This window comes from Hyla sarda, chromosome 3 (assembly GCF_029499605.1).
Source record: "Hyla sarda isolate aHylSar1 chromosome 3, aHylSar1.hap1, whole genome shotgun sequence".
NCBI classification, from domain to species: domain Eukaryota; kingdom Metazoa; phylum Chordata; class Amphibia; order Anura; family Hylidae; genus Hyla; species Hyla sarda.
In genome coordinates, this window is record NC_079191.1 from 32,731,118 (window position 1) to 32,745,433 (window position 14,316).

At 42.5% G+C, this 14,316-nt stretch overlaps 1 protein-coding gene across 5 annotated transcripts in view; it reads right to left on the bottom strand.

Moving 5' to 3' along the window:
- Positions 1 to 14,316, bottom strand: part of PKHD1 (PKHD1 ciliary IPT domain containing fibrocystin/polyductin) — a 707,308-nt gene that overhangs the window by 652,251 nt on the left and 40,741 nt on the right. For 4 of the 5 annotated variants that reach the window (XM_056564009.1, XM_056564011.1, XM_056564012.1 and 1 more), the window contains 4 exons: positions 12,421 to 12,522; positions 10,933 to 11,022; positions 6,739 to 6,877; positions 2,989 to 3,121 (listed from right to left, as the gene is read on the bottom strand). In XM_056564009.1, coding sequence (XP_056419984.1) covers positions 2,989 to 3,121; positions 6,739 to 6,877; positions 10,933 to 11,022; positions 12,421 to 12,522 — 464 coding nt within the window. The remainder of the gene's footprint in view (positions 1 to 2,988; positions 3,122 to 6,738; positions 6,878 to 10,932; positions 11,023 to 12,420; positions 12,523 to 14,316) is intronic. The other variant, XM_056564010.1, reaches the window with a different exon arrangement.

The following is a 14,316-nucleotide window of genomic DNA, read 5'->3' on the forward strand; positions in this document are numbered from 1 at the left end:
TGCTTCATTGTCCCTTTAATATAGGGGTCTACAACCGGGTGGGCGCTTCCATCGGCTGGAGTCAACTTGCCGGCCTTACCTATCCGGAATGGGCTTATGGGGCATTCAGGACCCTGGGTGGCCGTGATCGGGGCACTTTATTCTTAGTCAGTTTAGTGGTTAGGTACTACACGTGGAATGCACGGTGTTTAGTGTCTACACAGCGGAAAGTCCTCTCCGAGGTGGAGGTCTGTAGGAACATCACCGGTGACCTCGGGAAGATCAGGTCTTTGGAGTATGGCAGTCTTGGTACCAGTAGGGCTTCTCTCCTATGGAGAGGGTTTTGTTTTGATGTGCCCTAGGTACTAGACCTTTTGGGTAGAGTACCCTGGTTTTGGTTAGGGACAGTGATGTAGGGACAGGGTTAAGGTGATAGTAGGGTCAGTTTATTTTTTAGGGATAATGGTAGGGTGAGAGGTAGGGTGCAGTTAGGGAAAGAATGTAAATATTTTGTATGTATCAGGATTGCCATCCTTCTTCCTGGTGGTGGGCTAATGCATGTGCACCATAGCTTTTTGTTTTGTTTTCAGACGCTAAAGTTATGTAGGGCTTACAGGCACCGAACTTGGGCCTAAAGTGGTTTGTATTGTTTGTTTTTGTATATTATAAAGCTGGTTATGGTAAAGTTGGGTGGGAGGAGTTCTAGGTTGGGAGGGTGTTTTTGTGGGTGGTGGTGGTTGTTTGTTTTGGTGGACCTGGCATGGGTCAGTTATGGACTGGACATTGAGGACTATGGACTCTATGGACTCTGACCCATGTACAGGAGGGTGGGTGGTGCGGGTGAAGGGACAGTTTAGAGTAGGTTGTTTTATTATATTTGTAGGTGTGTTTTCTGTATATTTATAGGTGTATATAGGTTATATGTATATAGTATGTATATAGTATATATAGTAAATATTATAATTTTGTTTGTTTTATATCTTGGTTTGTGTATTATATAGTGTTTATAGTAGTGATAGATGGCAGTCGAACCTTTTTTTTTTTTTTTTAATCTGTTGTGGACTTTTTTGGGTTGTTTTATGTTTGCAATATATATAATATTTATATATTTTTTTTTTTTTTTTTTTTTTTTTTTTTTTTTTTTTGTTAAAGCTAAATATGCAATTTTATTTTTGGTTTTTGCACATTAGGTATGCATGCATGTGAGTGTGTTTGGTTATGTTTGGTGTAGTATTAGTATTTTTAGGAAAAGCTGGGCTGGCCGTTTAGGCAGGATTTTTGTTCTTGAAAAGTATGGGTTTATGTTATTTCATTTTGTTGTTTTCCATTATGGCAAAGTTGTGCTGGTTCTGTGTTTGTTATGATTTATATTTTTCTAATAAAAGATTTACAGGATATAACTCAGGATCAGTACAGGATAAGTAATGTAATGTATATACATAGTGACCTCACCAGCAGAATAGTGAGTACAGCTCTGGAGTATAATACCGGATATAACTCAGGATCAGTACAGGATAAGTAATGTAATGTATGTACACAGTGACCTCACCAGCAGAATAGTGAGTACAGCTCTGGAGTAAAATACAGGATATAACTCAGGATCAGTACAGGATAAGTAATGTAATGTATGTACACAGTGGCCCCACCAGCAGAATAGCGAGTACAGCTCTGGAGTATAATACAGGATATAACTCAGGATCAGTACAGGATAAGTAATGTAATGTATGTACACAGTGGCCCCACCAGCAGAATAGTGAGTACAGCTCTGGAGTATAATACAGGATATAACTCAGGATCAGTACAGGATAAGTAATGTAATGTATGTACACAGTGGCCCCACCAGCAGAATAGCGAGTACAGCTCTGGAGTATCAAGTATCATGTAGAAAAATGAGGCACTCACCACTGTAGATGCTTGCTTCTTCATTTCTTGTGCATGCGGTAAAAACAGTCAGGTCAGGTAAGGACGCCAACTAGAAGTAGTGACAATATTGTTTCACACCATCCGGTGTATCATCAGACTCAGGGTATCATCAGGGTATCATTAGGGTAATCTGATGATACACCGAATGGTGTGAAACAATATTGTCACTACTTCTAGTTGGCGTCCTTACCCGATCTCACTGTTTTTACCGCATGCACATGAAATAAAGAAGCAAGCATCTACAGTGGTGGGTGCCTCCTTTTTCTACATGATACTTGATATTGCAAGGACTATCATCCTTTTGAGTGCACCCCACAGAAGCTCCCATTTGTCTCTCCCATGCACTGACCGTGACTGCACACTGGAAGTTAACCACAGCCTAAGCTAGGTAGCGCCGACACCTGTACCTTAATCCTCGAAAAGCTCTGGAGTATAATACAGGATATAGCTTAGGATCAGTACAGGATAAGTAATGTAATGTATGTACCCAGTGACCTCACCAGCAGAATAGTGAGTACAGCTCTGGAGTATAATGCAGGATATAACTCAGGATCAGTACAGGATAACTAATGTAATGTATGTACACAGTGACCTCACCAGCAGAATGGTGTGTACAGCTCTGGAGTATAATACAGGATATAACTCAGGATCAGTACAGGATAAGTAATGTAATGTATGTACACAGTGACCTCACCAGCAGAATAGTGAGTACAGCTCTGGAGTATAATACAGGATATAACTCAGGATCAGTACAGGATAAGTTATATAATGTATGTACACAGTGACCTCACCAGCAGAATAGTGAGTACAGCTCTGGAGTATAATACAGGATATAACGCAGGATCAGTACAGGATAAGTAATGTAATGTATGTACACAGTGACCCCACCAGCAGAATAGTGTATGCCGCTCTGGAGTATAATACAGGATGTAGCTCACAATCAGTATAGGGTAAGTAATGTATATACACAGTGACCCCTCTTTATATAGAATAGTTCTATACAGTAAATTGTAAACTGATGTTTAGTAAACAATAAAATACACTATTAGCACCCAGGTTTGATAATCATAGTTCTTCCCATCTTACCTTGACTTCCTCCTCTTGTGATGGGCTAATGAAGAGCTGAGCTTCACTGTCTGCTTGTAACCAAAATGTGTAGTTGTTGGTCTCCGGAGATACAAAGAATCCACTCAACCTTGCTCTGTATATAAAATGTAAACTGTATATAAACAGAGAGGCTGTAAATATCTATCGGAGCACATTACTAACGACTATATCATTTTAGTGTAGTTTGTGATGTATTTACCAACACTTTGCAGAATTCCGAGCAGCTACCAAGCTAGGTCGGATAAAGTCTATGATGAATGTATAATGAGAAGGCTACATCTAGTGGTCCCACATAAAACTAAAAAAATCCTACTCATTCATACAAAGATCCTATCCACAGTGAAACCCCTTCTCTTCCTATTTGTAGGGAGTCATGTTGTCCTCTAAATTGTTGAATATTGTTGGTGGGATATGTTGGGATTCATGAAATGGGACTGAACAAGAACTGCTGGTGAAATGGTTCCAAAGCTCCAATGGAATGAGGACAGCAGTAAGGACTTGCCCCTATAGAAATACTATAGAACAGAAAATACGGTAGATGATATTTGGAATGTTAATCAAATTTGCTAAAAATACTAATTGTTGTTTGGTAACCAACAAATTGTTGTCCAATTTGTTGTTTATCAAAATATTTTTATAGGAAATGTGGAATACCCTAAGACTCGTGCCATACAGCTCCCGGGTTGCCACAAATTACAAGTGGACTCCATCATGAACCAAGCTAGAAAAAAGCTTATTTACTGTAAAAACAGTAAAGCTGGGGAAGAGTCACCAAAGGATCTAGCTCCCCCACCTCTTCTGCCCTTTATGATTGATGCACAGGGCTCAGCTTCCAGCCTTGTGTGATGTCCCAGTACAGGACAGGGTCATGTACTACCCTTAGGCCCTGACAGGTTGAGACCCTCAGTGACCTGTCTCCCCTGCAGGGTCTCCCCCTGTTGTTTCCAGAATGTTGTGTGTATTGCTTTAATGAGTAGACAGTATCCTTATGTATAGGTAGTACAAATGACATGTGGGAGGTCTAAAGGACCTGTGTAAGTTTGTCACATGTTATGTCATGCAGTCACATGATTTGTTGTCCCATGGTCTCCCCGAGAGCACCAGCTTAACCTATGGCCCGGAGTTTGACCAATGGGCTTTAGTCCAGCCCCCACTATATAAAGGGGCGGCCATTACAATTCTTCTCTACTCTTCCTTTACTGAGAACCAGCCAGTACAGAGATCTCAGTTCAAGTGATCAGCATCTGGAAGACCTCAAAGGCTACAGTCATTCCAGTAAGTCTCAAGTCTATGTCTGCTGTCACTGAAACTAGTCAAGTCCTGCATATAATCAAGTCAAGTCCAATCTCGAGTCAAGTTATGTACAAGTATATTGGTCCAGCAAGCGGTGAGGTCCTTCTGGGTGGTTATTTGGATTATCATCCTCTACCATGTTTTCTGATGCTTTTAAGTGGTTTTAAATGTCTGTACTTTTGTTGTGTGATTAAAAAAAATAAAAATTCTATACCTTTCTACACTACAATTGTGGTGTGTATCCTTATATAGTGGCTAGCTTTTTTCTTTTGGATTATAGCTCTTTGTTATAGTTACTGATAGCACCTCGTTTCTTATCTATATAGTGGTGCCCATCTTTATGCATGTAGTTCATAACTGGTTGTGGACTCTCATTTCACCACTAGCAACTGGGATAGCGGAGGAACCAGGCGTGTGGTGCTCCAGAACCCTAAAACCACACTGGTGTCACGAACACTAGGGGTTAACGACAGCTTGCCCCCGGGGTTAATACTATCTGTTCCCACCACTCACACCGCTACACCCGTGGACCTGCCATACACCCGTTGGTCACCACACTTGTATGTCAATCAGTCAAGATAAGAAGGGGGGAGGCGCTGCTGCAGCACATCCCCCCCCCCACAGTCTGACTCCTAAGCTATGAAAAAAGGCACTTTTATAACTTTACAGAAGTTAATTGCATCTCTCTAACCACCTACAGTATCTGCCAAAGTCTGAAGCTCTGTACCTGATTTGGAGCTGGCAAATTCCTTAAAAAAAAAAAAGTACAAAATACAATAACAGAAAAAAAAATAAAAAAACATTAACGCATTTCTGGTCCTTGACCCTTCCTTATGCCATGAATAAGAGCCTACTGACTGCAAATGTGTTGGTGGGATTTTTCTTTTTTTTTCTTTGTATTTTGAACTCATTTTTTTTTTTTTTTTTATAAACTACTCTGGATGCTGGACCTTTTTCATATTTTTTATGAACTATCATTTGTCTCACTGGGCAAGTTTTATTCTTTAGATTGCAACATAAATATTCTTTAAAGGGGTACTCCGGCAGAAAAACATTTTTTATTATTTTTTTTTTTAATCAACTTGTGCTAGAAAGTTAAACAGGTTTGTAAATGACTTCTATTAGAAAATTGTAATCCTTCCAGTACTTATCAGCTGCTGTATGCTCCAGAGGAAATTGTGCAGTTATTTTCTATCTGACCACAGTGCTCTCTGCTGACATATCTGTCCATGTCAAAAACTGTCCAGAGCAGGAGAGTTTTGCTATGGGGATTTGCTCCTACTCTGGACAGTTCCTGACATGGACAGAGGTGTCAGCAGAGAGCACTGTGCCCAGACAGAAAATAACTACACAACTTCCACCGCAGCGTACAGCAGCTGATAAGTACTGGAAGTATTAAGATTTTTTTTATAGAAATCATTTACAAATCTGTTTAACTTTCTGGCACCAGTTGATTTGAAAAAATAAAATAAAATAAAATAGTACCCCTTAAACCTTGTGTGTTCATATAACAATTGCATGTTGATGCATTTTAAATTTTGCCAAATTTACAAAAGCTGAGGTAACATAGTTGGTGACCTTAGATGAAGCTTGTATAATGGACATGGCCCATTTTGCCCCCCCAAGAACACAGCCAATTTCCTTTTTTTTTGTTTCCGTGCCAGACTCCCCCTTTTTGCCATATGCGGCTATTGGCATATTGCTACACTCTGCGCTCCGTCCGCAAGCACCGGCCGTGAGCGTAGAGTCCTTGTGTCCCCGTCTGCCGGCGGGGCTGGGATTCGCATTGCGGGACACGCCAGCATGCGAATCCCAGCCTGTCAATCACCATGCTCCGCTACCGCCTCCTCCTCTGTGTCTCAGCTCCGGCGCGCGCATCCCCATCTCCTAGGGCGTGCGCACGCCGGAACTCTGAAAAGAGTTAAAAGGGTTTAAAGGGCCATTACGCCCATAATGACTGTCACACCTGTCACTACATTATAAAGTTCCTGCACCTCCCCCACTTCCCTGCCGGATCTTCAGTGCCCCTAGCCTGAAATTAAGCATTCTATATTGCCTGTTTGCCTTATCCGTGTATCCAGACCTTCCTGCTACATTATTTGACTTTGCACCTTTGCCGCCTACCTTCACCTTCTTCTACGTTTGACTACGCAACTGCCTTATCCTTTGGTACTTCGCCTTGCCCAGCTACCTGTGTGTTCGAGCCGTGTTGGGGGTAGCAACCTGGGTGTCGCCTGCCGCAGCAAGCCCATCCTGTCTTGCAGCGGGCTCTGATGAAGACCAGCGGCACCTTAGACTCCGCTCCCCGATACGGTCCGAGTCATCAGCCACACAGGTTAGAGGATCCACATCCAGCTCCGTAACATATATTATCCAGTTACCTGAACCCTTCCACACGGTGCCAACTAGCGAATCAGATTCAGCTTTTTCCGATACCTGAATGGCTGGTCTGGAACTACAAAGACATCTGATGGGGAGCTTGCACTGGGAACCACTGATTGTTGTTGAACAGGAGGCTTGTCCATATCTATAGTGTGTGATCCAACCCAAATCTCATACAGAAGTCCTCTGTTGCCTGTAGTAAGACACAAAATACACTTAATAATACAAATAAAATCCAGCCTTGTTTTGCAAAATTTTTGAGATCCTGAAAGTTGTTGCATCTTCACCATCCATGCTTTCACCCCTTAAAGGGTAGCTCCCACCATCCTATTTTTTTTTTTTGCTAGTCCGTCCCCCCCCCCCCCCCCGCTACGGCACTAGCCCGTTCCCTCCTCCCCCCCGCCCCGCATACCCCGTTCCCTCATTACACTTGCAGTTACTGCAGAGTCCGGCAGCGGGTGTGCAGGGACAGCGGCGGCAACGAGGCGGCCGCGGCGATGTGCGGGAGGAGTGGCCTCCCAGCCAGCGGCCGGGGAGCCAATGCGCTCGCTCCCGCCTGTCTGATTGACAGGCAGGGAGCGAGTGCAGCCTAACTGAAAAAGGACTGATTGCCACTCCAAAATCAGTCCTTTTTCAGTAGCCGGTTTTTAAATGTAAATTAAACCTTTTTAATGAAAAAAAAATAAATAAAAGTATATTACAGATATGTTGTAGTACATAAGTACTACAACATATCAAAAAATAAAGTTGGTGACAGTGCCCATTTAAGGTAGTGGTCTCAAACTGTGGCCCTGCAGATGTTGCAAAACTTCAACTCCCAGCATGCCCGGACAGCCAACGGCTGTCCGGGCATGCTGGGAGTTGAAGTTTTGCAACATTTGGAGGGCCACAGTTTACCACTGCCTTTCAGTTGTATTCCAGCACCAGACATCTTATCCCCTATCCAAAGGATAGGAGATAAGATGTCTGATCGCGGGGGTCCCGTCACTGGGACCCCCGCGATCTCTGAGTTCTGAATGTTACACCACGCCCCCTCCAAGCATGGTAGGTGGCGTGGCATGACATCACGACCACTGCCGCGGGAACCCAGCATTTGTTCAGTCCCAGCAGCGGGACCCCCGCGATCACACCTTTAAGGACACAGCCAATTTTTATTTTTGCATTTTCGTTTTTCCCTTCTCACCTTTTAAGAGACATAGGGGGAGATTTATCAAAACCTGTCCAGAGGAAAAGTTGCTGAGTTGCCCATAGCAACCAATCAGATCGCTGCTTTCAGTTTTCAGAGGCTTTATCAAAAATGAAAGAAGCGATCTGATTGGTTGCTATGGGCAACTCAGCAATTTTTCCTCTGGACAGGTTTTAATAAATCTCCGCAATAACGCCTTCATTTTGCCATCCACAGACCCAAATGAGGGCTTGTTGTTTTTTTTTTTGCGTGACCAATTGCACTTTGCAATGACACCTTTCATTTTACCATTTAATGTACTAAGAAATTAAAAAAATATATATTTGTGGGGGGGGGGGGGGGAAATGAAAAGAAAAAAGCAATTTTTAAACTTATGGGTTTTTGTTTTTACTTAGTGCCCTTTGTGGTAAAACTGACATGTTATCTTTATTCTGTGAGTCAATACGATTAAAATGATACCAATTTATATAGTTTTTCTATTATAAAAAAAATTTTATATAGTTTTTCTATTATAATTTTTTAAACAAAATCAGTATGCTTAAAATCGCCCTATTCTGACCCCTAAACCGTGCCGTGATAGTTTTTATTTATACCATTTTTGTTATGATGGGACTTCTTGATGGCTTTATATTAATTATTTTTCTGATTTATGATGTGACCAAAAATCTGAATTTCTGGCATTTGGTATTTTTTTTTAAATGTTTCACTAGGTGGGATCATAAACATTATATTTTAAGATTTTGGACACACAGCGATACCAAATAGGTTTATTTTTTATAAGATAAAAGATGGGGGTGGTTTTAATATATATTAGGGGAGGGGCTACTAAAGCCCCTCCCCTAATTTATATTAAAGCCACCCCCATCTTCAGGTTTAATATATTAGGAGAGGGGCTTTAATATCATTTAAAAAACAATATATTTTATTAATTTTACATTGTTTAAAGGGGTTACTTTTTTTTATATATCAACTGGCTCCAGAAAGTTAAACAGATTTGTAAATTACTTCTGTTAAAAAATCTTAATCCTTTCAGTACTTATGAGCTGCTGAAGTTGCGTTATTCTTTTCTGCCTAACTGCTCTCTGATGACACGTGTCTCGGGAACTGCCCAGTTTAGAAGCAAATCCCCATAGCAAACCTCTTTTACTCTGTGCAGTTCCCGAGACAGACAGAGATGTCAGCAGAGAGCACTGTTGCCAGACAGAAAACAGCAACTCAACTTCAGCAGCTCATACTTATTGAAAGGATTAAGATTTTTTAATAGAAGTAATTTACAAATTTGTTTAACTTTCTGGAGGCAGTTTAAATAAAAAAAAAAAAAATACAAAGTTTTTTCCTGGAATACCCCTTTAAGTTCCCCTAGCATTGTACAGAGTCATTGGAGCTCTGTGGGTACAGCCTGGCTTTGCCAGGCTGTATCATTGGAGCAATAATCCAGCAGCAGGAGGAGCTTAACAGGACCTCCACTGCCATTTTTACTCATCAACCCCCATGATTGCATTGCGGGGGTCCAATGAGAACAGAACAAATGAATGAGCACAGAAAAAAACGGCACCTGTCAGTTCATTCTTTTAGATGCTGAGTTCATCATAGATCACGGCATCTAAAGGCTTTATACCTGTCCTACAGACATGTCAAAAGTTTTGATCAGTCAGAATTCAGACCCCGGCCAACTGTTTGAATGATCATGGAGAGAAGAGTGGCTGACAGAGACAACCCCAAAGACGTACATTGTAAGTTTGTCTCGCTAAGCGCGCTCTTCTCCCAGCTGGTTCTAACTATTGGTCACAGCCTGAACAATCAGATCCCGACCAATCAAAACGTTTGACATGTCTCTACAACATGCTAAAAGTTTTTTTTTAAGTGACAGAGTGCATTTAATAACGGGCAGTGGCGGGTTCGTTGCTGCTCGACATTATCGGTGAGTTCCCGTCTATTGATAGCAGTGACTCACCACCTATGAAGTGAGCGCAACTGGTGCGCTCACTTTATAGAAATTTAATGCTCCAGGGCACACAGGTATGCCCTGTATTATCTAGGGGTTAAAGGGGTACTCCACCTCTAAACATCTTATCCCCTATTCAATCTTCTTGCTGCACCCGGCGTACGTTTAGAGTGTCGGGTGCAATGCCGGGGGCTGGTGATGTCACGGCCACGCCCCCTCAATGCAAGTCTATGGAAGGGGGCGTGTCATCTGTCACGCCCCCTTCCATAGACTTGCATTGAGGGGGCATGGCCATGACATCATGAGTGGGGCTTCATTGCATTGAGGGGGCATGGTCTTGACGTTATCAGCCTCCGCCCCGCATCGCCAGTCATCGGGCATGGAGCAAAGTTTGCTCCGTGCACTGGATGTCTGGGGTGCCGCAGCAGAGATCGCGGGAGTCCCCAGTGGCAGGACCCCCGCGTTCAGACATCATATCCCCTATCCTTTGGGTAGGGGATAAGATGTCTAGGGGCAGAGTACCCTTTTAAATTGATGCTCTGCTTCTTCACTCAAAAAAGGCCCGTTAATCCTACAGAATTTCTGCTCTGAGACGGATTCCTCTTGCATTCTTGCGGATCGTAGTTTATTTCACACAGAATTTAACTGTGGAAATAAGAGTCAGGAAAAAAAATTATCCCATTGAAGAAATGAAATTCCGCAGAGTAATTGGTGAAGCGGAATCCATCTGAAAATCAATGGGAGGCTGCTGCAATCGGATTCCGCCTGAATAGGCCCAACAGATAGAACGGGGATGAACTTCAAACTACTAAACCACCATCAGGAAAAGAAAGATTATCAGATAAATGCTGCAGATATTTCAAGGGGACTGAGCCCCATTATGACACTGTGTCAGAGTATAACCATAATATTTAGTGTAAGTGCAATATTTGGGCACCACAAGCCACATGGCCTGTGTACTATTGCTACCTGCGCGCTTTATAGGCTTTCACGTGACTTGTCCTCCATAGTCATCACCAGAATCCAGTTTACACAGCTTTAACTTTTATGTAAGATGTTTAACAATTATTAATATAGGGGAAAAAAGAAAGGAAAACAAAATCTAACCATGCAGTACCTGGATATGGAGCGTTACCATTTTGTCCATAAGGGGCAGTAGTACATATTATGACTTGTGGGGACAGGGATTTGATGTTGCAGATGTCTCCTGTTTTATTGAACAGATAGAAAAATATAGGTTTGTTAGGATGGGACTGTGAGCAGCAGAATACATGTAAAAACAAGTTTACTAAGTGCATGGAAGGCATTACTACCGGAGGGGCATTAAGTCAGGACATTCGCTAAAAATCTAAGTCAGATGACAGGTACGATTTAAAGGGGTATTCCAGGAAAAAACTTTTTTTTTTATATATATATATATATATATTTATCAACTGGCTCCAAAAAGTTAAACAGATTTGTAAATTACTTCTATTTAAAAATCTTAATCCTTCCAATAATTATCAGCTGCTGAAGCTGAGTTGTTCTTTTCTGTCTGGCAACAGTGCTCTCTGCTGACATCTCTGCTTGTCTCAGGAACTGCACAGAGTAGAAGAGGTTTGCTATGGGGATTTGCTTCTACTCTGGACAGTTCCCGAGACAGATGTCATCAGAGAGCACTTAGTCAGAAAAGAACAACTCAACTTCAGCAGCTCCTAAGTACTGAAAGGAATAAGATTTTTTAATTGAAGTAATTTACAAATCTGTTTAACTTGTTTAACTTTATGGAGCCAGTTGATATATATATATATATATATATATATATATATATATATAAAAGTTTTTTTTCCTGGATAACCCCTTTAAGCCACTGTCTAATGTGTGACATTGGAGTCACAGGAACATCAAGCTGATTGGAGATGGTCTTAGGCCAGGTTCACATGGCGGAATTTCCGAGCAGAACCCCACAGAAATATTCTGCTCGTAAATTTGCAAAAGAGTCCCATTGGTTTTAATGGGATTCTGCTGCACTGTGAAATCCCGATTATGGCGTCCATAGGAAGAATAGTCATATCTATTCTTTCTGCGGATTCAGCTTGGAAATGCATTGTCAACTATAAGGCTTCTTTCACACTACAAAATTACTCAGAGTAAAAGTTCCGTTCGAAGTTCCATCTGAAAATCGTCTGGAAAACGGCAGTTACAAAATCCTATACGGCCGTTAGAAAATGACATTATAGTCTATGGGATTTTTACATTATCCTTTTTAACCCGTTATAGCCCGTTATTAATAATGGCCGTTATTTTGTGACAGAAGATAGTAATGGGAGAAATAGTGCATGCACTAAGACTGAGCTACCGGCACCATTAACCCTGCATTTTAGATGCCATGATAGCAGCGTCGAAAGGGTTAATGCAAGGCATTGGCCCCATCAGCCCCTACATTAGCCATGGGTCCTGGCTGCTGTAGCAACCGGGACCCACTGGGTTTAACCAGTTCTCGGCTAGTGAGAACGGTTTAAACTCCGTTAAAGGGACCAGGGAGTACATGTATGCCATGGGTCCTTAAGTACCAGGATGCCAGGGCGTACCTGTATCTGGATGGGTTAAATGAAAAATTGTTTACCTGCAATGTTGACTTTTATAGGATGCGTAAAGAAGTCTCCCCTGATGGTGATGTCCGTTCCACCTCCTACACTTCCTACATCTGGATATATGTATTGGATTTCTACAACAAAAGCATAAAGTTGATCCAAAATGCTACATCTCAACCATGGATAATTATAGAGAAGAGGGACTTCATAGCAAAAACAAAAATAGAGGCTGCTCCTATTGCCTCCACCTGTTCAGTTCTATACCTGGTAGGACAAAAGAGAGTGTAGACATGTATCCATTCCAACTTGCTTTGAGATATGATAATGATAATAGTCCTGGGAAAAAAAGTGTGGAAACTCACTCAAGATTTCCACTCAAGGGTTGGTCCTGCAGGACTCCAGCTAATAGGAACAATGGGGGAGATTTATCCAAATCTGTCCAGAGGAAAAGTTGCCCAGTTGCCCATAGCAACCAATCAGCTCGCTTCTTTCATTTTTATCAAGGCCTCTGCAAAATAAAAGAAGTAATCTAATTGGTTGCTATGGGCAACTTTTCCTTTGCACAGGTTTTGATAAATCTCCTCCAATGTTCCTGTTGTGGAAAAAGTGCAGGAACTCCGTTTTCATGCGTTCCTGCAGGACTTGAGTCCTGTTTAAATGGATAGATAGATAGATACAAGCAGATAAGCAGAGCTCTGTACACTGAGGACAAGAAGGGCTCTGTACACTGAGGACAAGCAGGGATCTGTACACTAAGGACAAGCAGGGATCTGTACACTGAGGACAAGCAGGGCACTGTACACTGAGGACAAGCAGGGCTCTGTACACTGAGGACAAGCAGGGCTCTGTGCACTGAGGGCAAGCAAGGCTCTGTACATTGAGGACAAGCAGGTCTCTGTACACTGAGGACAAGCAGGTCTCTGTACACTGAGGACAAGCAGGGCTCTGTACACTAAGGACAAGCAGGGCTCTGTACACTGAGGACAAGAAGGGCTCTGTACACTGAGGACAAGAAGGGCTCTGTACACTGAGGACAAGAAGGGCTCTGTACACTGAGGACAAGCAGGGATCTGTACACTGAGGACAAGCAGGGATCTGTACACTGAGGACAAGCAGGGCTCTGTACACTGAGGACAAGCAGGGCTCTGTACACTGAGGACAAGCAGGGCTCTGTACACTGAGGACAAGCAGGGCTCTGTACACTGAGGACAAGAAGGGCTCTGTACACTGAGGACAAGAAGGGATCTGTACACTGAGGACAAGCAGGGATCTGTACAATGAGGACAAGCAGGGCTCTGTACACTGAGGACAAGCAGGGCTCTGTACACTGAGGACAAGCAGGGATCTGTACACTGAGGACAAGCGGGGCTCTGTACACTGATGACAAGCAGGGCTCTGTACACTGAGGACAAGCAGGGCTGTGTACACTGAGGACAAGCATGGCTCTGTACACTGAGGACAAGCCAGGCTCTGTACACTGAGGACAATCAGGGCTCTGTACAGTGAGGACAAGCAGGGCTCTGTACACTGAGGACAAGCAGGGCTCTGTACACTGAGGACAAGCAGGGCTCTGTACACTAAGGACAAGCAGGGCTCTGTACACTGAGGACAAGCAGGGCTCTGTACACTGAGGCTCTGTGACACGCCCTCGGCTCACCCATCAAAATTATTGACAAACCAGGAGCTTGCACAGAGCCTTGCTTGTCCTGCCCTCACTTCCTGTATTTGGACTCCTCACAGAGACACCGGCAATTGCTGCAGGGACATTAATCAATGTATATTACACATACTGTATACATATAATGGTATTATCTACATTGTATAAAAAGTTTTTGTTAATGACAGGTACACTTTAACTTTAAGTATACAAGCCAATAAAAACAAAGTAGTTTCCAAAAACATTTAAAAGATCTGTATGTACCAACAGT